The sequence below is a fragment of the Dipodomys merriami genome, unplaced genomic scaffold (genome assembly GCF_024711535.1).
Source record: "Dipodomys merriami isolate MVZ:Mamm:240054 unplaced genomic scaffold, mDipMer1.0.p SCAF_151, whole genome shotgun sequence".
Taxonomy (NCBI): domain Eukaryota; kingdom Metazoa; phylum Chordata; class Mammalia; order Rodentia; family Heteromyidae; genus Dipodomys; species Dipodomys merriami.
The window spans coordinates 2,294,013-2,318,283 of record NW_027202838.1 but is presented as its reverse complement, the minus strand read 5'-3'; the positions used below and the strand labels follow the sequence as shown (position 1 = coordinate 2,318,283).

Genomic DNA, 24,271 nt, shown 5'->3' with positions numbered 1-24,271 from the left:
CAGGCTCAATGACTCAGTGGCTCCGGACATGGACGAAGCCAGAGCTACCTCACAATGGAGGCTGGCTAGCCAATCACAGGATGATCAGGACAGAGGACTGGCTGGGTGCAGGGTCTGTCACTAGAGCTTACCTGGCTGGCACTTTGGTCCTGATCAAAAGCCACTTGAGAAGATGGATGGCCACCTACCTAGGAAGTAGTGAGTGTCTAAGCAACCTATAAAGAAATCATTTCTCTCTCTCTCTTTCTCCACCCACTCTTTCGAAGATTTATTTAGCAGCTACTGTATGCTAGGAATTGTTGTCTGTGCTCAGAATACACCAGGGTGGATATCCTACCAACAGTCTTCTTCACATGAGAGACTCAGAGACTCCTAAAGCTACAGGGAGACAGACCCTGCACAAATACATAGGTGGAGAAAGATGTTCGTTTGGTGCTAATTTCTAGAGAGTGAGAAAAAGTTAACTAGGCCTTGGGGGAGTTAGGGTATAGCTCGGTGGTAGAGTCCTTGGCCTAGCATTTGAGAAGACCCAGGTTTGATTCTCAGCATTCCCCCACCCTCAAAAAGAAAAAAGGAATATTATACAGATAGAGACTAGGCCGTGGTTTGCTGGCTGGCTTAGGGGAAGGTAGCAATGTTAAGTTGGGTCCACCAAAGGGCTGATCTATGAAAGGCTTGGTCCAAAGCTCATATAATGATTCCAGGGAGAACCTTTTAAGAGCTAGGGCCAAGTAGAAGGAAGTGAGAGCACTGGTGGGAGGCGGGCCTTTGGAAGGAGATGTGACGCTCCGCCCTTTCTTCCTCTCAGCTCTCTGGTAGGCAGGAGGTGAGCAGCTTTACTCTATGTCCAGCGCTCCACACAAGTCCCAGAACTTCAACATGGGTCCCCAGTGTTGTTTTTAACCACGAGCTAAAATCTTTGAAACCTTGAGCCCAAATAAAGCGTCTTCCTCCTTCTTCTTTTTCTTCTTCCTCCTCCTTCAATCCTAGAGATCAAACTTCTTTCCTACTTTTTTGTTGTTGTTGTTGGTCGTGGTGGTGGTGGTGGTGGTCGTGGGGCTTGAACTCAGGGCCTGGGCGCTGTCCCTGAGCTCTTTGGCCCAAAGCTAGCGCTCTACCACTTTGAGCAACAGTGTCACTTCCAGTGTTTGAGTGGTTAATTGGAGATAAGAGTCTTATGGGGACTTTACTGCCCAGGCTGGCTTTGAACCATGAGCCTCATATCTCAGCCTTCTGAGTAGCTAGTATTACAGGCGTGAGCTATTGGCATCAGCATGTGCTATAATTTTAATAGTGCCTCTTTTCGTGATGGGAGGTATCTTGGTTTGAATGATATGTGTTTCAACCACACTCGAGAGGTTAATTGGAGAGCTGGTGGAAGATGGACAGCATTGGAAGACAGGAGCTTTTAGACCACTGTCATGCCCCTTGGGGTTTAAGCAGAGGAGTGTGATTCACATTTGAACATAGCTCCCCCTCTCTGGGATCCTTTGTCTTGGGGTCACAGCAAGGAGATGAATTAGGTGGTTTCACCATGCACAGGCTAACATCAATAATTGGTCATATGATGGTGTTTCATTGTGATAGTTCCAGACCTACACACAGAGTACTTTGAACAAATTCAGCCCTCTACCATATTCCTGTGTGTGTGTGTGTGTGTGTGTGTGTTACAGGATTATGACAGAATTACAGGGGTAGAAATATAGACATAGCCGCTTCACGTTATAAAGAGGAATTTATGGGCATTTTTCCAGTTTACTATAAGAAACTTTCAGGGTACCAGTGGCTCACATATGCAATCCTGGCTACTCAGGGTGGCTGGCTGAGATCAGAGGATCATGATTTGAAGCCAATCCGGCCAGGAAAGTCTGTGAGACTTTTCCATTAAACTATTTTTTTTGGGGGGGGTCCGGTCATGGGGCCTGAACTCTGGGCCTGGGCACTGTCCCTCAGCTCTTCAGCTCAAGGCTAGCGCTCTACCACTTGAGCCACAGCACCACTTCCGGCTTTTTTCTTTTTGCTTATGTGGTGCTGAGGAATCGAACCCAGGGCCTCAGGCATGCAAGGCAAGCGCTCTACCACTGAGCCACCTTCCCAGCCCTGTTTGTGAGACTTTTATTTCCAGTTCACTAGCAAAAAGCTGGAAGTGGAGTGTGGCTCAAGTGGTAGAGCACCGGCCCTGAATGGACAAACTAAGGGATAATTCCCAAGCCCTGAGTTCATATCGCATGCATGCTAGCATGCATGAACACACACACACACACACACACACACACACACACACACACACAATTTGCTGTAGGCTTGGGACAAAGTGAGTAATCAAGAATATTGTGGCAATGTTTCAGAGACGGAGCCAGGCACACATATTCAGTTCCATAATCCTAGCTACTTGGGAGTTAGAGATAGTGGGACAATAGTTTCAGTCAGCCGGGGCATAAAAGTTCACAGGATTCTCTGAGTTGGGCTGAAACTTTTATACAGTGATTTGGAAAGTGTACCGCCCTTTAGCATGAAGGGCTCTTTTCTGAGAGTCGAAATTCAACATTGCTCATCTTGGCTTCCGATCCGTCTCAGTGGTGGAGTTGTACCTGGCATGGTGGTACATTGTTTATTGTTTTCTCTCCCCAGGAGTCTTTGAACTGGTCGAGAAAAGGGGAAGGAGGTGGTTCATTTGATCTCCCAAAGCTAAGCAGGCATCAACTCTGCCAGTTTGATGATGTACCGTGGGGACCCCTGGTGGTAGCTCCTGGAATAGCTCCATTTAGATGGCAAAACTCATTTTGGCAAGGACCAAACCAGTTGGGTCTAGCTATGCCCTGGTGGTTTTCATTGTAATCCTGGCTACTCAGGAGGCTCAGATCTGATGATTATAGTTCAAAGCCAGCCAGGGCAGGAAAGTCCATGAGACTCTTATCTCCAATTAACCAGCAAAAAACTGGAGGTGGAGCTGTGGCTCCATTGATAGAGTGCCAGCCTTGAGTAAAAAAGCTCATAGCATCCAGGCCTTGAGTTCAAGCCCCGGGACTGGCATTAAATTTTTTTTATATGAAGGATGGGGTAGGGCTGGGAAGGTGGCTTAGCGGTAGAGCGCTTGCCTTGCGTGCATGAGGCCCTGGGTTCGATTCCTCAGCACCACATAAGCAAAAAGAAAAAAGCCGGAAGTGGTGCTGTGGCTCAAGTGGTAGAGCGCTAGCCTTGAGCTGAAGAGCTGAGGGACAGCGCCCAGACCCAGAGTTCAGGCCCCACGACCTAACCCTCCTCCCCACCCCCGACCAAAAAAAAGATGGGGTAGAATCAAAATCATTCCCTTGGAGAGCTGTCAGTCGGGGTAGAAAGCATGTGATGGGAAGAAAAAAAGGAATAGAGACCAAAAAGTTTTTTTTTTTAATTTTAAAATTACCATTTCCATTTTGTAGAAGGCAATTCCTTACGTGTTCATTCATTCGTTTTTATGATCATTATTATTTTTTTTTGCCACTCCTGGGGCTTGAACTGTCCCTGAGTTTCTTTTGTGCTCAAGGCTAGCACTCTACCACTTGAGCCACAGCACCATTTCCAGCTTTTTCTGTGTATGTGGTGTTGAGGAATCGAACCCAGGGCCTCATGCATGCTAGGCAAGCACTCTACCATGGAGCCACCTTCCCAGCCCCTGTCTGTTTTGAAAACATGACTTGGCCCAGACAAGTAAAATAACCACATGGAAATCTTGCGCATGACAGAGAAGAATGTGTGTGAGCTGGGGGCCGGCTTCTTCTCATTGAGTAACAATGGTGGAGTTGGGAAAGCTGAGAGATCCTCTTGATCCAGTCAGCTCATCCAGGGCCTGGTAAGTCCCCACCACAAAGCCCAGGAAGCCCAGGCTGCTGATCAGGACGTCCTTGGCGATGAGCAGGGGGCTCAGACCCTCTGCACAGAACGTGGTGATCTCCAGCAGCGGGGGGATGATGAGGGCCAGGGCGCTGCTGCTCACCGAGCCCACCAGAGAGATGACCAGGTCCAGCCGGGGAATGAGCACGGCCAGCACGCCTGCGGGGGGGGGGGGGGGGGAGAAGGGGTGGAGAACTCAGGGCCCGGGCACTGTCCCTGAGCTTCCTTTGCTCAAAGCTAGCCCTCTACTACTTGAGCCACAGTGCCACTCCCAGCTTTTTCCATGTATGTGGGACTGAGGAATTGAACCCAGGGCTTCCTGCATGCTAGGCAACTGGTCTACCACTAAGCCACCTTCCCAGCCCTGGTACTTCATTTTCAATGTCTGTCTTGGGCTCCTGCAGAAATGCTTCTTCCTGCTCAAATGTAACGCCCTGGTTGCCTGTTCAACCAATGAAAAGAGCCAGAGTGGCGTGTGCAGAAGCCATCAAGCAATCAACACAAAGCAGCCCAGGTAGAGGAAGGAGGGGAGAAGGTCCAAAGTATAATAACTGCTTCCTGGCAAGAACTCCCTGGGATTCTCCTTCACCCTCTCTCCAGATGGAGGATTCCTCTCCTTTCTTTCCCAGCTTTCCTTGCTTCAAATAAACTTAGTTTCCTTGAAACATGTCCTTTGCCTTTGTTGCTGTTGTTTGTTTCCGATACCAGTCCTGGGACTTGAACTCAGGATCTGAGTGCTATCCCTAAGCTTCTTATTTCTTGAGCCACAGCTCCGCTTTTTCTTCTTCGGGGTGGGGAGAATGAGTGGCTAATTGGAGATAAGAGTCTCACAGGGACTTTTCTGCCTGGGCTGGCTTTGAACCGTAATCCTCAGATCTCAGCCTCCTGAGTAGCTAGGATTACAGGCGTGAGCTGCCACCACCGCCCAGCTATGTCCTATGCCCTGGGTTGGGCTTTACACTCACAAGTCAGGCAGACCAGAACAAGGCGGACCAGCAGATCCACAGGCAGCGCCCAGCGCTCGGGCACTCGGGAGAGGGCCAAGGGGATGATGATTTCCGCAGGGACGTAGAACTGCAGGGCGTAGGTGCACAGGATGCCCACGATGTACAGCAGCTTCACCCACTGGTACAGCCTGCAAGATGGATGTTTTCCCAAGCCATGCCACTCTGATCGCTGACCCCACGGGGGTCACAGACCCTCAGACGTGGGACAAGCCTTTGGGTTCCTCTCCATTTGCTATGATGGAGGAAGAGTCATAGCGCCTAAGGGTCAAGAGGAAATCTCCCAAAGCAAACAATTGCTAGAGTGAAGCGTGAGATGATTCATGGAAACTTCTAGAAGGGTCATCTCTAAATGATTTTTTGTTGTTTTTTTGCCAGTCCTGGGGCTTACACTCAGGGCCTGGGCACTGTCCCTGAATTTGTTTTGCTCAAGGCTAGCACTCTACCACTTGAGCCACAGTGCCACATGCGGCCTTTTCTGTGTATGAGGTACTGAGGAATCAAACCCATGGCTTCGTGCATGCTAGGCAAGCACTCTACCACTAAGCCACAGTCGCAGCCCTAAATGAAGTCCCTTGATGCTTGATTTCAGATTTTCGGAAAGAGGAGTTCAGGGTAAGAGAACTTGTCACCCACCGATCACTCCACGGACACACCAAAGGAAATGCAGCCAATAAATTAACTCCAAAACCTGGATTGAAAAAGATTCCACTAGCAGGGCTCCAGTGGCTCACACCTGTCATCCTAACTACTCAGGAGGCTGAGATCTGAGGATCACGGTTGGAAGCCAGGCCAGGCAGAAAAGTCCCTGTGAGACTCTTATCTCCAATTTGCCACCTAAAAACTGGAAGTGGAGCTGTGGCTCAAAGTGGTAGAGTGCTAGTCTTGAGTACCAAAGCTCAGGGACAGCGCCCAGGTTCTGAGTTCAAGCCCATGACTTAACCAACAAAAAGAAAACAGAAAAAAAAAAAAAAAGACTCGACTTCTCAGTGAGCTCTCTGAGTCCTTAGAATGTTCTGGATCCTTCAGAGTTCTTGGGGCATAACATAGCTTCAACATTGGCTTCTGGTGAATGGAGAAAAATCTCAGAACCCCACATTTTTGGGGAGTTCTGCGATTATAAATGGGATTGTGGGAGGTTGGGGTGAAATGGGAATGAATAAGTGAATACTCTCAGGGTTGTTTGTTTTTTAATATGCCAGTCCTGGGACTTGAACTCAGGGCCAGTGCCTGTTCCTGGGCTTTTTTTGCTCAAAGAGAGTACTCTACCACTTGAGCCAGAACTCTCCTTCTGGTTTTTTTACTGGTTTACTGGAGATAAGAGTCTCATGGACTTTCCTGCCTAGACTGGGTTAGAACTGTGATCCTCAGATTCCAGCCTCCTGAGAGGCCGGGATTACAGGTATGAGCCACTGGAGCCTAGCTCTCCTGTTTATTTAAATATGGTGCAATCTGAAGTCTGTGGCTGCTAACTGGCGGGTGAATTGGGCATGCGTGGACATCAGATGTTTGCAGATTCCAATGGGCTTCATGTTGGCCTGTGTTTTGGAGTTGTATCTTTATCACCCTGACTGAGGGGCTGTGGCGGGTAGACTCAGTCACCAGCATTAGTACATGGGACCGGAAGTGGAAAAACACCCACAGATGGCTCTCTGACCCTTGTCCTCATCCAGTGCTCCTCCTCTTCTCCCCTTAGGTGGTCAAGCATTGCCACTTTTGTCCTGTCTTCTTCTTCTTCATTTTTTTTGTCGGTCGTGGGGCCTGAACTCTGGGCCTGGGCGCTGTCCCCCAGCTCTTCAGCTCAAGGCTAGTGCTCTACCATTTGAGCCACAGCACCACTTCCAGCTTTTTCTGTTTATGTGGTGCTGAGGAATCGAACCCAGGGCCTCATGCATGCGAGGCAAGCACTCTACCACTGAGCCACCTTCCCAGCCCCATGTCCTGTCTTCTTCAATCATGTCCTTCTTCAAGTCCTAAGCTAGGTGCTGGTGGCTCATGCCTGTAAACCCAGCTACACAGGAGGTTGCAGTTCAAAGCTCATTGGGACAGGAGAGTCTGAGACTCTTCTCTCCAATGAACCAGCAAAAAGCCAGAAGAGGAGGTATGGCTCAAGTGGTAGAGTACTAGTCTTGATGGAAAAGCTCAGGGACCAGGCCCAAGATGAGCATCGGGGGAAAAAAAGATGATCAAGTCCTAATTCAACTTGGGAGGCTATCACTGAAGGAGGATCTGGAACTGAGGTTCCTGTGGCACCTTCAGCCTTCGGGAGGGTCTCTAGGCCTTGGTTTCCAGGGGTGTTCCCAACCATCCCTGCCACCCAGGAAGCCCAGTCGGGTACCAGCAGTTGGGCAGGTTAAGGGTGATGCTGGCCTGGATGTCTTCTCCGAAGCGTAGGTAGCCCAGAGCCCCGATGCCGATGTACAGGGCGGTCACAATGGACAGTCCCAGAGACAAGATGGCTGGGAAGCGACGAGCATCCGCCATCTTGTTTTCCAGAGGAAGAACCTACAGGAAGAGCCCAGTGGCAAGGAGAGACACAAAGGAAACGCCATATCGCCTCAGAACTGAAGAATTTGACGGACACTGCTCATCCCCACCAATGGGGAGAGGCCACCCAAGGTCCATCAAGGAGATGGACTTGGAATAGTACTAAGCCTTAAAAAAGGAAATTCTGCTGGGCGCCCGTGGCTCATGCCTGTCATCCTAGCTACTCAGGAAGGCTGAGATCTGTGGATCATAGTTCAAAGCCAGTCAGGGCAGGAAAGTCTGTGAGACTCTTATCTCCAATGAACCACCAAAAAGCCACAAGTGGAGGTGTGGCTCAAGTGGTAGAGTACCAGCCTTGAGCAAAAAAAAAAATGCTAAGCAAGAGCATGAAGCTCTTGAGTTCAAACCCCAGTACCGGTACTTCTCTAACAGGGCCACGATCATGTCTAAGGGGACCCCAGAAGCTCAGAGTTCATCTCTCTTTCCCCACAAGGCAGGAGAAGCCCAGCCTCCCATGCCAAGCCTTACCACACCGATGCTTTCGAAGGAAAAAATGGCCGTTCCAAAAAAGAGAGGGTAGGTTTGCCAGCTGGCTGCCAGAGGCAGTGGTCTGGGATCTGGAATCCCCTAGAGGAGAAACACAATGATGTAGTCACTCAAAATGCCCATTTAAGATGGGCATCGGTGGCTCACACCTGTAATCCTAGCTACTCAGGAAGCTGAGATCTGAGGACCATGGTTCAAAGCCAGCCAGGGCAGGAAAGTTCTTGAGACACTTATCTCCAATAAACCACCAGAAAACCAGAAGTGGCGCTGTGGCTCAAGTGGTAGAGCAGTAGCCTTGAGCTGAAGAGCTCAGGGACAGCACCCAGGTCCAGAGTTCAAGCCCCACAACCGACAAAAAAGAAGCCCATTCAAGCTCCTCTAGGAGAGCTGTTGTAGCCCCAGGCTGGTGGCTCATGCCTGTAATCCCAGCTACTCAGGAGGCTGAGGTGGAAAACCAGGAGACTCTTATCTCCAATGAACTAGCCAAAAGAAGCCAAAAGTAGAGCTGTGGTTCAAATGGTAGAGCACCCACCTTGAGTTCAAAAAGTTCAGGCAGGGACAGCGCTCAGACCCTGAATTCAGACCCATAGCCGGGCCTTGATGGTAGGTACTGACCTGGGCAATATACTGGGTGATGATCACCAAGCTGACCAGCATGCTGACGTTGGCCAGCAGGGAGAAGATGGTGAGGGCCCGGAGGTTTCGGATGAAAACCAGCAGTACCAGGAAGGGCAGGAAGGAGAGCATGTAGAGCCGCGAGTCCATGGAGGGGCTGAGGATCACCGTCTCATTGTGGTGGCAGTCATTGGTGGTGCTGTTCATGGCTTCCACTACCTGCAGAAGCATTGGAAGTTAAGGCACGAGGGGGAAAGAAATTGTATGAGCACTCGGGGAGCTCAAAGACCCTTCCAGAGAAATGATACCCTTCACCCAGCTCTGCTCCCTGATCTGAGGTCTGCCTTTGAGCTTTCTCTGTCATTTTTATTTTATTTTATTCTACTTTTGTTGGTCGTGGGCCTTGAAGTCAGAGCCTGGGCAGTGTCCCTGAGCCTCTTCTACTCAAGGCTAGCTCTCTACCGTTTGGAGCCACAGCATCACTTCCGGTTTTCACAGCGCCACTTCTGGCTTTCTGATGGTTACTTGAAGATCAGAGTTTCATGGACTTCCCTATAGGGTCTGGCTTTGAACAGTGATCCTCAGATCTCAGCCTCCTGAATAGCTAGGATGACAGATGTGAGCCACCAGAGCCCAACTTTTCTCTGTCATTTCCTGAGTAAACTAAATACCCTTCCATGCTATTAACTCCAGTGAACTACCACTCTAGCTTCAAGTGGCGCTGTGGTTCAAGTGGTAAAGTGCTAGCATTGAGCAAAAAAGCTCAGGGACAGCAAGCCCAGGACCAGCGTGCATGCGCGTGTGCACACACTGCACACACACAATTTTTTTTATTTGGAAATGAACTGTCACAGTGTTTAAGAACTTGAAGACTGGGCTGGGAAGGTGGCTTAGTGGTAGAGTGCTTGTCTCGCATGCATGAAGCCCTGGGTTCCATTCCTCAGTACCACATACACAGAAAAAAGCCAGAAGTGGTGCTGTGGCTCAAGTGGTAGAGTGCTAGCCTTGAGCAAAAGAAGCTTAGGGATAGTTCCTAGGCCCTGAGTTCAAGTCCCAGGACTTGCAAACAACAGCAAAACAAAACAAGAACTTGAGGATTGATGTCAGAAAACCTGTTTTTTGTTTTGTTTTGTTTTTCCATATATGCGGGCTTGAACTCACAACTTCAAGCTCTCTTTTACCTTTCTTGCTCATGGCTGGTGCTCTACTAATTGAACCACATCTCCAGGTCCAGCTTCTTGCTTGTTAATTGGAGATGGAAGATGGAAGCCTTTTTCTGCCCAGACTGATTTTGAACCACAATCCTCCCAGATCTCAGCCTCCTGAGTAGCTAGGATTATAGGTGTGAGCCACTGGTGCCGGCTTACTGGGCAAAAGGTTATCATGGCAAAAATCATGACAGGGCCACTTGCACATCTGTGCTGTTGGGTAATATCTGGCTTTTCTTCCTTGGTCTCAGAGACACGGAGTTAGGCAAAAACTAAGAGAGGAACCGACTTCTCCCTGACTTCCCCTCCCACCTTCTCCAGGAGGTCATACCTGCTTTAAATTGTCAGCTAGAAACACAATGTATACACAGCAAAAGCCCAGCTGAGTGACAATCAGAAAGAAGCTCACCAAGTGCCTAGAAGAGAGCCAGGGAAAGGAGGAGGGGTGGGGGCAGGGAGAAAGAACTTTGTTATCAAAGGTACTGGTAGTTCACGCCTGTCATCCTAGCTACTCAGGAGGCTGAGATTTGAGGATTGTATTTTGAAGCCAGCTCCTAGCAGGAAAGTCTGTGAGACTCTTATCTCCAATGAACCAAAGCAGGAAGTGGAGCTGTACCTCCAGTGGCAGAGCACTAGTCTTGAACACAAAGCTTCAGGGACAGAGCCCAGGCCCTGAGTTCAAGTCCCAGGATAGGCACACCCACACAAAAATGTGCTTTTCTAACACCCCTGTCTTGGGTTCTGGAGCCTTCCATGTCTTGTTGAGCAACAAGTTTTTTCCTGCTATTCTCTGATGAGGGACAGGACTAGTGTGTGTTCATCAGCTCCAACCAACATTCAGAAATTTTGTTGTTGTTGTTGTTATTGTTGGTTGTGGGGCTTGAACTCAGGGCCTGAGTGAATCTCATGCATTTTCCTGCAGGGGTTGGCTGCAAACTGCGATCCTCAGAGCTCAGCCTCCTGAGTAGCCAGGATTACAGGCATGAGCCGCTAGTGCCTGGCCAGAGCAGGGTTTTTATTTGTTTGTTTGTTTGTTTGTTTTGTTAGGCTCTGAGGACTTACAGTCTGCTAATACACAGTCCCTTCCTCTGGCAGTTTGGCAAGATGGACAGAAATCAGAGTGTCATTTGGTCCTAAAGGCCATGGTGAAAAGGGCATGTCATAATAAAGCCCATTGTTGGGTAAAATTCATATGTGCTCAAGCCCTGGCACTGGTGACTCATGTTTATAACACATTTCAGGAGGCTGGCATCCAGAGGATCACGATTCTGAGATAGCCTGAGTTGGAAATGTTTGTAAGAATCCATCATTAAAATAACCAGCAAGAGAAGCAGAGTTGGCTAGGGCCTGGAGGTGGGGCTCAAGCAGAAGAATGACAGCTCAGGCTGGGAAGGTGGCTCAGTGGTAGAGTGCTTGCTTAGCAGAGTGCTTGCCTAGCATGCATGAAGCCCTTGGTTCCATACCTCAGTACCATATACACAGAAAAAGCCAGAAGTGACACTGTGGCTCAAGTGGTAGAGTGCTAGCCTTGAGCAAGAGAAGCTCAGGGACAGTGCCCAGGCCCTGAGTTCAAGCCTCAGGACTGGCAAAAAAACAAAAACAAAAACAAAAACTTCCAGCTAAGCAAGCAAGGTAAACAAGCATGAAATTCAGAACCCTATACTTGAAAAAAAATTATATATATACAAATATATACATATACATATACATGTATGTGTATATTTTTGTTTTTTTGTTTGTGGGGCTTGAACTAAGGGACTGGTGCTGTCCCTGAGCTCTTTTGCTCAAGGCTAGTGCTCTACCACTTTGAGTCACAGCTCCACTTCCAGTTTTCTGGTGGTTCATTGAAGATAAAAGTCTCACGGCATAACGACTTGTACATCTCATTGTTGCAATGAGTCACAGCTCCACTTTGAGTCACAGCTCCACTTCCAGTTTTCTGGTGGTTCATTGAGGATAAAAGTCTCACAGTATAACGACTTGTACATCTCATTGTTGCAATGGGTCCACCTGTATCCCTATTTAAACGATTTGTTTTTCCCCTTCTCCACAAATTATACTGACATCAAATACAGTGAAAGCAGGGGTTATACTGTGGGGGAGGGACACACAAAGCAACAAATAAATAATCTTATAAAGGTGGGGGGGGAGAGCGGGGAGGATTGGGTTGGGGGACAGGGGGAGGATGGGAAGGGATGGGAAGGGGAAACAAAGGAGGAGGCTACAATGCTTGATAAGAAATGTACTCATTATCTTGCCCATGTAATTGTAACCCCTCTGTACAGTATTTTCACAATAATAATAATAAAAAAATCTCACGGACTTTCCTGCCCAGGCTGTCTTTGAACTTTGATCCTCAGATCTCAGTCTCCTGAGTAGCTAGGATGACAGGTGTGAGCCACAAGCACCTAGCCCTTCCACGTGCCGGCCCTTAAATATATATGTACATTGGTTAACAATTATACAATGTAACAAAATGACTTTTTCTTTTAGGATGTAGAGACAGATATAAAGTGAATGTCTGTATGGGGCAGGGTTCTACCAGTTAAATCAGATCTATTCATTCTGCATATGTTTGGTTAGAGAAAGCTGGTAGCCTTCTTCACACATCGCTTGGTCTGATGTCACCATCACAGGTTGTGTGAATTTCTCACACTTCAAGGGAGGCAGGGACCAGATCAAAAGTGAGAGAGAGCCGGGCACTGTGGCTCAGGCCTGTCATCTGAACTACTCAGGAGGCTGAGATTTGAGGATTGCAGTTTGAAGCCAGCCCAAGCGGGAAAGTCTGTGAGACCTTCATCTCCAATAAACTACTCAGAAAACTGAAGCTGTGGCTCCAGTGGTAGAGTGCTAACCTTGAGCAAAAAAGCTAAGGGAGAGTGCCCCAGGACTGGCACAAAAGAAAGAAGGAGAAGAACAAGAAGGAGGAGGAGAAGGAGGAGGAGAAGGAGGAGATGGAGGAAGTGAAGGAGGAGTAGAAGAGGAGGAGGTGGAGGAGGAGGTGGAGGAGGAGGAGGAGAAGGAGGAAGAGGAAGAAAAAAAGCAAGCAAGCAAGCCAGCTAGGTATTGGTGGCTTGGGCCTGTAATACTAGCTATTCAGGAGTCTGAGATCTGAAGGTCACAGTTCAAAGCCAGCCTGAGCAGGAAAGTCTGTGAGATTCTTCTCTCCAATTAACCAGCAAAAAAAAAAAGCTAGAAGCAGAGCTGTGGTTCAAGTGGTAGAGTGCCACAGCCTTGAGCAAAAGAAACTCAGGGACTGAGGCCAGGCCCTGAGTTCAACCCTAGGACTGGTACACACACACACACACACACACACACACACACACACACACACACACACACACAGACCATATATATATATATATATATATATATATATATATATAATATGTGTCTATCTATTATCTATCTATCTATCTATCTATCTATCTATCTATCTATCTATCTATCTATCTATACACACACACATGGGAGATTTTTTTTACATTAATGGAGCTGAAAGATGGCATCAGCCCAGACAGAGTTTTTTTTTTTCTTCTGTCGGTCCTGGGGCTTGAACTCTGGGCCTGGGTGCTGTCCCTCAGCTCTTCAGCTCAAGGCGAGTGCTCTACCACTTGAGCCACAGCGCCACTTCTTATTTTTCTGGTGATTAATTAGAGATAAGAGTCTCACTGACTTTTCTGCCCTGGCTGGCTTTGAACCATGATCCTTAGATCTCAGCCTCCTGAGTAGCTAGGATATTGGCACCACTGGCGCCTGGCTCCAGACTGAGTTTTGACTTTTAGGATACCAGCATGAAAACCTTGGGAAAGACAGGAGGGGAACTAGAATTTTCCATGCTTGGCATCCCCTTCAGCGATGGGAGAAGGGTAGGGAGATGACTTAGGTGAATTGGGCTCTTCTGGAATGAGAGATCCCCAGGTAGATCAGGGTTACAGGGGAAGAGGTGAAGGAAGGAGGGACAGACTCAGTATCTGAGGTGCGGTGTTGGGTTTCCCATTGGAGTCATCAAGATGGCGGCTCCCTATGAGGATCTGCAGGGCTGAGTTGCCAAGAACAGATAAAGGCTGAAGAATGCGGATCGAGGTCGGAAAGGGGGCAGTGTGGGCAGGCAGACAAGGAGGCTGTGTTCCAAGCTCCGCACAACTCCAGCATTTACCAGACAAAGCAGCCCACAGCAAATGCAAAAGAACAGGCCCGAATGGGAGGAGGGAAATTGGAGTAGGAAGCTATCCGGAGCCCACTGGGGCAGGGGTGACCGGATTGTTACCCACTTCTGCTGGAAGGTTGAAGGTGTGTGGGACCCTGCTGGAAAGAACTTAAACCAAGACTGGCTTTGTCTTTCTTTCTTGCTCAGGGCTGGTGCTCTACCCCTCGAACCACGCCTCCAGTTCAGCTTTTTGTTGGCTGGTTGGTTAAGTAGAGATGGAGTTGCTTGGATTTTTCTTCTCAGAGTGGCTCTGCACCATGATCCTCTGAATCTCAGCCTCCTGGAGAGCTAGGATTACAGGCATGAGCCACTGGGGCCTGCCTTAAGAAGCTATTTTATGAGTATTTATCTGTTGAATATAATAACTTAGAATATATTTCACAGGATGCCATAAGACCTTGTAATCTTTGCTTACTAAATTGTGTGTGTGTGTGTGTGTGTGTGTGTGTGTGTGTGCCAGTCCTGGGGAATGAACTCAGGGCCTGGGTGCTGTCCTTGAGCTTTTTTGCGAAAGGCTAATGCTCTACCTCTTGAACCACAGCTCCACTTCTGGCTTTTTCGGTGATTAACTGGAGATTGGAATCTCCTGGACTTTCCTGCCTGGGCTGGATTGGACTATGATCCTCAGATCTCAGCTTCCTGAGTAGCCACCACCCTCAACCGGTGTTTTCTTATCCCATATCCCACAAAGCAAGAACAAGGTACCTCCCCCAGTGGGCGTGGCTTTGGAGCCAGGCGCTGGGACTGACTTCTAGTCCATGCATCACAGTGTCGCCATAATCCATAAAGGGTTTGTTAAACCTGCAGGAGAAAGCACGTACAGAGTTATAAGGAGGAATTGAGTTAAGATCCCATAATAAAAAAATGATGATGATGATAATAATACTACTAAATCAGGAGATATAGAGCAAGAACACATAGCCAGCGAGTAGAAAGAATTTAAGAGACACAGGCCTCAGTTTGACTGCATGTTTCAAAGCCACCCAGGGAATAATCCCATGGTGCTTTGCTTTCCTTATCTGCTGAGAGACTTAGTTACTACCTAGCCAGATGTTAGTGACTCTTACACCTATCATACTAGCTACTCAGAGGGCTGAGATTTGAGGAGCACAGTTCAAAGCCAGCAGGGGCAGGAAAGCCCGTGAGACTTTTATTTCCAGGTAAGCACCAAAAAGCTGGACCTGGAGCTGTAGCTCAAGTGGTACTACAGCCTTGATTAGGAGTGCTCAGGACAGTGCCCAGGCCCTGAGTTCAAGACCCAGGAATGGTACCAAAAAAAAAAAAAGAGTAATGTTCACCTTGGATAGGTGAGGTGCCTTCCACATGCATTGATCTCATTGGATGATCCAGACATTAACTGAGATACAGTAAGGTAAGGATTTCTTTTTCCCCCATTCTATTCTATAGATGAGCCAACAAGATAAATACCATGGGGGCTGGGAATGTGGCTTAGTGGTAGAGTGCTTGCCTAGCATGCATGAAGCCCTGGGTTCGATTCCTTAGTATCACATACACAGAAAAAGCCAGAAGTGGCGCTGTGGCTCAAGTGCTAGCCTTGAACACAGAGAAGCTCAGGGACAGTGCCTAGGCCCTGAGTTCAAGCCCCAGGACCAGAAAAAAAAATAATAAGTACCATGCCCTGATTGAGAGACGGTGTAGTAAGCCACAGGACAGAGCATTTCCTGGGGGTTAGTGTTACCTGAAATCTCTCTCCCCGCCCTCCTTTTTTTTTCTTAGCCTTCTTGGAACAAAATGAGGATGTACATTCCTATTTCCCCCTGCAGTACACTTCTGGGATGATCCCAAGAACTCACATATTCCAGCAAGCCAGGTTTCCTTACCTGTGACAGAAATGGCGGGCACAGGTGACCAGGATGTGCATACAGTGGCAGGCCACGAACCCCATCACCAACAAACTGAGCGGGCCCAGCTGCAGGAGGGCGAAGCAGGGGACAAGCAGAGAGGAGACTGTGAAGCAGCGTGGCGAGGAGGGACCATACACTTCCTAGCAAGTGTATTTGCTGGCTACTGCTAGCTGCAACCGTGAGGGATTTTGTTTTATTGATTGACTTATTTATTTCATTTTTTTCCCCAAATAGACTCTCTAGAGGAAGCCAGGCAACGGTAGCTGTCATCCTAGCTACTCAGGAGACTGAGATCTGAGGATCGCGGTTCAAAGCCAGCCCGGGCAGGAAAGTCCCTGAGACTCTTATCTCCAATAAACCACTAGTAAACTGGAAGTGGTGTTATGACTCAAGTGATAGAGTGCTAGCCTTGAGCAACAGAAGCTCAGGGATAGTGCTCAGGCCCTGAGTTCAAGACCCAGGACTGGCAAAAAGAAACAAACAAACAAAAAGCAGAAGTGGAGATATGGCTTAAGTGGTAGAGCACCAACTTGGATGGAAAAAGCCAAGTGAAACCATGAGGACCTGAGTTCAAGCCCCAGTACTGGCTCGTGCATGTATGTGCATGTACACACACACACACACACACACACACACACACACACACACACACACACACACACACACACGAGACTACTAATTTCTCTAGCAAAGTTAGAACTCAGGAAGAGTTAACTCCACTTCTGGACCAGCCATCTCCCAGAAAGACTGCTTCTGTTTTTGTTTTTTTTGTTTTTAGTCAGTGGTGGAGCTTGAACTCAGGGCCTGGGTGCTGTCCCTGAGCCTTTTTGTGCTCAAGGCTAGTGCTCTACCACTTGAACCGCACTTCTGGTTTTTGAGTAGTTAATTAGAGATAAGAATCTCGCAGGGACTTTTCTGCCTGGGCTGGCTTTGAACCGCGATCCTCAGATCTCGGCCTCCTGAGTAGCTAGGATGACAGGTGTGAGCCACTGGCGCCCGGCTAGACTGTGTGTTATATTAGAGTCTGTTGTAAAGGATCAGAGCCTCTCCCCACTGCCTACAGGTTGGTCAGCCATGCCTCTTACCAGAATCCCTGCATTCTTCACAGCCAGCGGCAGGCCCAGGATCCCCGTACCCATGTTGCCTTTTACCAGGTGAACCAAGGTCTGGAACCCTCTGAAGGAGAGGAAGGTGACACGAGGAGAGGGTGTGTGCATGTGAGGTGGGAGGTGGGGCAGTCATACTCCCTCATACATGCTGATACTGGCTTGATGTGAACAGGGGCCCCTGGCCCACCTTCATGCACAATACAGATCTACAAGGACAATCAGAGACATGAGAATATACAAGGGTATACAGATAGATAAGATTATACAGATATAGGGCTGGGAAGGTGGCTCAGTGGTAGAGCGCTTGCCTTGCATGCATGAAGCCCTGGGTTCGATTCCTCAGCACCACATAAGCAGAATAAGCCGGAAGTGGCGCTGTGGCTCAAGTGGTAGAGTGCTAGCCTTGAGCTGAAGAGCTGAGGGACAGCGCCCAGGCCCAGAGTTCAGGCCTCACGATCGACAAAAACAAAAACAAAAGAATATACAGATATACAAGTATATACAGGCATGCAAAGATATATAAGGATATACAGATATACAAGAATGTACAAAGATATACAGATGTACAAGAATATACAAATATATGAGGATTTACAAGGATATAAAGATATATAAGAATGTACAAAAATACATAAGGATATACAGATATACAAGAATATATAAATATACAAGGGTATATACATGAATAAACTGATATACAGATATACAAGAATATACAAGGGTACCCAGATATATAAGAATATACAGGGCTGGGAAGGTGGCTTAGTGGTAGAGTGCTTGCCTAGCATGCATGAAGCCCTGAGTTCGATTCCTCAGTACCACATAAACAGAAAAGGCTTGAAGTGGTGCTGTGGCTCAAGTGGTAGAGCGCTAGCCTTGAGCTCAGAGAGGCTCAGGGATAGTGCCCAGGCCCTGAGTTCAAGCCCTAGAACTGCCCCCCACAAATAATATACAGATATACAAGGATTTACAAGGATACTTAAATATGTAAGTATATATGGACATACAAAGATATACAGATAAAAAAATCTATAAAATATACAAAATATACAGATCTATAAGAATTAACAAGGATATACAGATATGCAAAGATTTACAAGGATATACAGATATACAAGGATATACAGAATATACAAGTATATGATATACAGATATGCAAGAATATACAGATATATAAGAATATACAAGGATAAACAGATATTCAAGAATATACAAGGGTAGGGCTGGGAAGGTGGCTCAGTGGTAGAGCGCTTGTCTTGCATGCCAGAGGCCCTGGGTTTGATTCCTCGGTACCACATAAGCCAAAAGAAAAAAGCCAGAAGTGGTGCTGTGGCTCAAGTGGTAGAGCGCTAGCCTTGAGCTGAAGAGCTGAGGGACAGCGCCCAGGCCCAGAGTTCAGGCCCCACAACTGGACCCCCCCCAAAAAAAAAGAATATAAAAGGATATACAAATATATAAGAATATACAGATATACAAGGATTTACAAGAATATACAGATATACAAGTATATATGGACATACAAGGAAATACAGGGATATGCAGAAATACAAGAATGTACAAAGATATACAAGGATATACAGATATAAAAGAATATACAAAATATATAGATATACAAGAATAAATGAGGATATACAGATATACAAGGATGTACAGATATACAAGTATATACAAATAAATACAGATACATAAGAATGTACAGATATGTAAGAATACATAAGGATGTACAGATATATAATATATAAAGATATACAGATCTACAAGAGGGCACAAAGATATACAGATATACAAAGATGTACAGATATATAAGAATATATAAGGATCTCCTGATATACAAGAATATACAAGGATATATAGATATACAAGAATATACAAGGATATATAGATATACAAGAATATACAAGGATATATAGATATACAAGAATATACAAGGATATATAGATATACAAGAATATACAGATATACAAGAATATGTAAGGATATGCAGACACACAAGGACACAGCTCCTGCCCCCTGGCCTGTCATATCCAGGCCATTTGTGGAGTGTCTTACCATTCCACCTGCCCCAGAAACATCTGGATTGAAGCAGCTAACATCCAACCCTAGACCACAGTAGCACTCAGCATACCAGACACTCTACTATGTATATGTATTATTATCTCATTCTTGTCTACTGGATTAAGACTATGAAGTAGTACTAAGTGCTGAGCATAGTCCTTTTGTTGATAAATGGGGGAACTGAGGCATAGGTAGTACTGTGTATCACTGTGACTCCCACTTCATCAACCAAGATAACCAAGGCTCAGAGAGGCGACAGCGTCTAGGCCAAGGTCACAGACTATGGCCGACAACAGAAATGAACTCCAAGCCAAGGGAGAAGGGCAGACAGGAGAAAGGAGTCACTGGGACTTCCGGATGAACAGGTCAGATGGCTTGGGACCCTTGGGGATTGGTCTCTAGAGGACAATTTTTTTCCCATTCTAGGACGTCACATGCGGGGAATGGCACAGCCCCTTAGCAAATCCAAACCAGGGTACAAAGCTCTCGCTGTAAGGCAGATGTGAAGGTGAATTCAGAGAGCTGACCTTCCCCAAGTCTCAGTCCTCAGGGGACAGTCCAGAAAGGCCCTCTCCGTGCTGGACAATTGTAAGACAATCTACTTCTGCACCTTTTGGTACCTGGATTCCATGAAATCCATGTGAGTACTAGGTGGTTATTTTATTTTTTTTTGTCGGTTGTGGGGCTTGAACTCTAGGCCTGGGCGCTGTCCCTCAGCTCTTCAGCTCAATGCCAGCACTCTACCACATGAGCCACAGCACCACTTCTAGTTTTCTGGTGGTTTATTAGAGATAAGAGTCTCACGGACTTTCCTGCCCGGGCTGGCTATGAACCGTGATCCTCAGATCTCAGTCTCCTGAGTAGCTAGGATTACAGGCGTGAGCCACTGGCACCTGGCCTAAGTGGTTATTATTATTTTTGTGTGTGTGAGTGCTAGTCCTGAGGCTTGAACTCAGGGCCTGGGTGCTGTCCCTGAGCTTTTTCTGCTCAAGCTTGGAGTTTTACCACTTAAGCCACAGAGCCACTTCTGGCTTTTTTGGTAGTTCATTGGAGATAAGAGTCTCACAGGGCTGGGAAGGTGGCTCAGTGGTAGAGCGCTTGTCTTGCATGCATGAGGCCCTGAGTTCAATTCCTCAGCACCACATAAGCAGAAAAAGCCAGAAATGGCACGGTGGCTCAAGTGGGAGAGCATTAGCCTTGAGCTGAAGAGCTGAGGGACAGTGCCCCAGGCCCTGAGTTCATCCCCAGGACTGGCACACACACACACACACACACACACACACACACACACATGCGCGCGCGCACACACACACACACACACACACACACACACACACACACACACAGAGTCAGTTCAAGGGCTAGGAATGTGGTTTAGCAGTAGAGTGGTTGCTTAGCATTCATGAAGCCCTGGGTTCGATTCCTCAGTGGCTCAAGTGGTAAAGTGTTAGCCTTCAGCAAAAGCAGCTCAGGGACAGTGCCCAGGCCCTGAGTTCAAGCCCCAGCACTGGCACGCACACACACACTCTCACAGACACACACAAAAGTCAACTCCAGTAGCTATTGTCATCTCGGGTGTAAAAATGAAGAATAATGCTATTCTGAAAGAATCCCTGAATCTCTGCCCCAAGCCCCTCTCCTAATCTATCTTCCCTAGGATCTGTCTGTTGATTTGTCAAGGGTTAAAGGCAGCACTTAGAGTCTCGGCATGCCTTTCTCTCTCCCCGTGGGTGGGTGTCAACATTGTTGACCCAGCACCAAACCCCATGGGCTCTCAGTGAGGGGCTTATTTTGCAACTGGAAAAGGGTCAGCGGGTCACTTGGGGAATTTCTAAGTAAAGGACTTAGGAAATCAGAATTCAGGGCTCCACCGTTCAATCAACATGTCAACACAGGGTGGTAGATTGTGCCGAGTTCCGAACAGGAAAGCCAGGGGACCCGGATTCCAGCCTTCAGGCTGTGGTGACCTTAGGCTGTGGCCAGCATCACCGGCCTTGACCTGGGAAGGTGAGGGAGGGCGTTGTACCCCCATCTTCTGTGTGCATCCCCCTGAGAGAAGCAATCTTTTCCTTTCACCCAGCAGACACTTGGCACAGAGTTCTTTCTCTTGCTTAAGCTAGCAAGAGAGACAGTGGGGCTGGGGTCTCTGGTGGCTCAGGCCTTGTCATTCTAGTTACTCAGGAGGCTAAGATCTGAGGATCCCAGTTCAAAGCCAGCCTGGGCAGGAAAGTCCATGAGACTCTTCATCTCCAATGAACCACCAGAAAGCCAGAAGTGGTTCTGTGGCTCAAAGTGGTAGAGCCCTAGCCTTGAGTGATAAAGCTCATAGCGCCTAGGCCCCAAGTTCAAGTCCTAGGACTGGGATGAAAAAAATAAAAAGGGTGTAGGAGGGCACCGATTGCATGGGATCATGGTTATTTGGCATGTAATAGGTCTTCTCTCCAAGCTACAAGTCCCTCTAGGCTTCTTGGCTTGACTTCCTATAGGGGCATCCAAACCATGTGTCTATTCAGGATAGCAGAACCAGCTAGATCCCATATTGGCCCCTGGTTGAGAAATATCCCTTTGCTGTTCAACCAATGGCCTGGGTGCTTCACCCCCACCCTCCCTGGTCCCACAGGACCAGCCTTGAGGAGACTGTGTAGTGTCACAGTGCCAGCCACTGTGTCTGTTCCTGTGTGGTCATGCCTGTGGGGAAAGATTCTTCCTCCTCTTCCTGGAACTTCTCCCTGTTCCAACTCTCCAGTCTTTTATTTTTGTGCCAGTCCTGGGGCTTGAACTTAATGCCTGAGCACTTCCCGTGAGCCTTTTTTTCCCCCTTCGCTCCAGGCTAGCACACTACTACTTTGAGCCACAGCTTGATTGCTCCATTTCTGATATTTTGTTTTTATTTTGGTGGTTCCTTGGTAATACAAATCACAAGGGCTGGGAGCTAGTGGCTCACACCTGTAATGCTAGCTAGTTAGAAGGCTGAGATCTGAGGATCGTGGTTCAAAGCCAGCCTGGGGCAGAAAACTCCGTGAGACTCTGATCTCCAATTAGCCACTCAGAAAAATGGAAGTGGCGCTGTGGCTCAAGTGGTAGAGCGCTAGCCTTTGAGCTGATGAGCTGAGGGACAGTGCCCAGGCCCAGAGTTCAAGCCCCACAATCATCATCAACATCATCAACAACAAAAGAGTTGCAGGGACTTTCCTGACCAAGTTGGCTTTGAACCACAACCTTCAGATCTCAACCTCCTGAGTAACTAGGATGACAGGCGTGAGCCACCGGTGCCCAGCTTGCTTTGTGTTTATCTTGGGTTTCTACCAAAGTTCTCCTGTATTCACAGGGATAGTTGCTTGACCCTGCTCTGCATATAAGGAAAGTAGGACCAAGCAAGGCTTCTCTATGAAAGGTCTGAAAAAATCTTCCACATATTGAAAAATTCTCAGTGGAAGAGGCTGGGCTTTCCCCAGGGAGTGGAAAGTATGGAGGAAGCCATTATAATTTTAAGTTCAAAGCCCCACCTTCACACCCCACAATATAAGGAAATGGCCTATCACATCAGCAGGAGCAGGCCCAGCACCTGTGGCTCACGCCTGTCACCCTAGCTACTCAGGAGGCTGAGATCTGAGGATCGTGGTTCCAAGCCAGCTCAGACAGGAAAGTCCATGAGACTCTTCTGGCCAATGAGCCACCAAAAAGCTGTGGCTCAGGTGGTAGAGAGCCAGCAAAAAAAAAAAAGCAAGCAAGCAAACAAGCAAGCTCAGAGACAGTGCCCTGGCTCTCAGTGTACCTTTTGCAGCCTTGATTTTTTTTTCCCCTTCTGTGCATGGGTCATGGCCAGAAACGCAGGAGTCAGGCAACAGTACTCACGTTATGCCTTTGGGGTTCTCCACTGCAGATGGTTCTGGGGAGTTTCCATTCAAGCACGTGGAGTCTTTGCCCTGTAGGTTCTTGGTGCTTTGGGGAGGTGACATGTGGTCCAAGGTGAAGGCAGGGGCTTCCTGGGGACCCCGGGCATTCTCTGTCACAGGCATGATTGCTTCAGATAAGACAAACTCAGGGTGCCAAGGAGATCGGAGCTGGGAGGAGGTGAGTGGGAAACGTGTTCAATGCAGGTGTAAAAGCCCCAAGGCCCCTGCACCTTCTGCTGCTGAGCTTGCTCTGGCTTGAGCTGAGCAAGGCCACGCCCACTTCCAGGAGGCTCCGCCCCTACGGCCTCCCAGGGGAGGGAAAGGAGTAGAAGAAGGGGCATGGCCAGGGAGTTAGGGCCTGACTGCTGCCACCCAGTGGCGGTGATAGGAACAGCCACAGCACCGGTGATAGCTTCTTTTAAGTTTATATATATATATATTGGACTTGGATTGTGGTTTAGTGGTAGAGTGCTTGCCTGCCTAGCATGCATGAGGCTCTGGGTTCGAGTCCTCGGTACCACATAAATGAAATAAATGTAAAAAATACCATTACATAGTGATACAAAGGGGTTTCGATTCCATGGATGATACTAGTGAGTTTTAATAATGAAGGCCTTAGCTAATTTACTAAACACTTTGTTAAGAGGATAGACATTGTATTTTTCCTATATACTAGTATATAAATAGAAATAAATGCTATAAATTAAATAAGGTTGTGTGTGTGTGTGTGTGTGTGTGTGTGTGAATGTGTGTGTGCTGGTAACTAGGGCTTGCACTCAGAGTCTGGGGCGCTCTCCCTTAGCTTTTGTGCTCAAGGCGAGCACTCTACCACTTCAGCCACAGCTCCATTTCCAGCTTTTGACTGCTGATTTCCTTGCCTGGGCTGGCTTTGAACCGTGATCCTCAGCAATCAGCCCCCTGAGTAAGGCGCGAGCCACCAGCCATCTGGGTTAAGGCTTTGTTGAAATAAAGGAATCTGGCTAAGGTCACATAGTAGAAAGCAGCAGCATTGAAACCAGAGCCCAAATTCAGTTGTTCTGTCTCCAAAAAAATGCCTAGACACCCCCCTCCCCGCATTCTTCCCAAGTTCTCACCATCTTGGACTCTGAGATTTCTTCTGAGCACTTTCTTCTCTCACGGTGGTCAGACAGGAGCAGTCGCTACCTCCTCGAAGTGAGGTTCTGAAGGGAGAGGAAAAGGATCATCTGTGGAAAGGAAGAAGAAGGAAGCTGAGCTTGTCTTAATTCCCAGTGGGCATTTTCCTGGGCAGGCCATGGCGCCTGGGTGAAGTCCTCATGTTCAGATGGAAACTCTCGAGTGGAATCTGAGACCCTGTCATTATCCTTGCTTCTGGACAGAAGAGGCAGACCAGGGCTTTGCTCCTCCCACAAAATGATAGCATTTAT

General features: G+C 47.8%; 1 protein-coding gene and 1 long non-coding RNA gene across 2 annotated transcripts; one reads left to right on the top strand and one right to left on the bottom strand.

Moving 5' to 3' along the window:
• Positions 1 to 110: 110 nt before the first annotated feature.
• On the top strand, positions 111 to 4,537 carry LOC138827191 (uncharacterized). Its single transcript, XR_011372002.1, has 3 exons — positions 111 to 198; positions 3,723 to 3,829; positions 4,275 to 4,537. It is a non-coding gene; the product is annotated as an uncharacterized lncRNA (long non-coding RNA).
• Positions 3,388 to 23,029, bottom strand: LOC138827189 (proton-coupled amino acid transporter 2-like). The gene is made up of 10 exons (XM_070022678.1): positions 22,825 to 23,029; positions 16,891 to 16,981; positions 15,782 to 15,870; positions 14,646 to 14,741; positions 10,062 to 10,146; positions 8,523 to 8,741; positions 7,890 to 7,988; positions 7,213 to 7,379; positions 4,836 to 5,005; positions 3,388 to 4,029 (listed from the first exon to the last, which is right to left on the bottom strand). Exons 1-10 carry the CDS (start codon positions 22,986 to 22,988, stop codon positions 3,758 to 3,760), a joined length of 1,452 nt encoding a protein of 483 aa, XP_069878779.1. The 5' UTR covers positions 22,989 to 23,029; the 3' UTR covers positions 3,388 to 3,757.
• Positions 23,030 to 24,271: the final 1,242 nt, after the last annotated feature.

Coding starts and splice junctions, on each gene's coding strand:
- LOC138827189 (XM_070022678.1), bottom strand. CDS start 22,988: ATGCCTGTGACAGAGAATGCCCGGGGTCCCCAGGAAGCCCCTGCCTTC. Junction 10,147..14,645: donor AGCCACGCCCACTGGGGGAG/GTACCTTGTTCT, acceptor GCTCTCTTCTAG/GCACTTGGTGAGCTTCTTTC. Junction 4,030..4,835: donor TGTTCTGGTCTGCCTGACTT/GTGAGTGTAAAG, acceptor CCCCCCCCGCAG/GCGTGCTGGCCGTGCTCATT.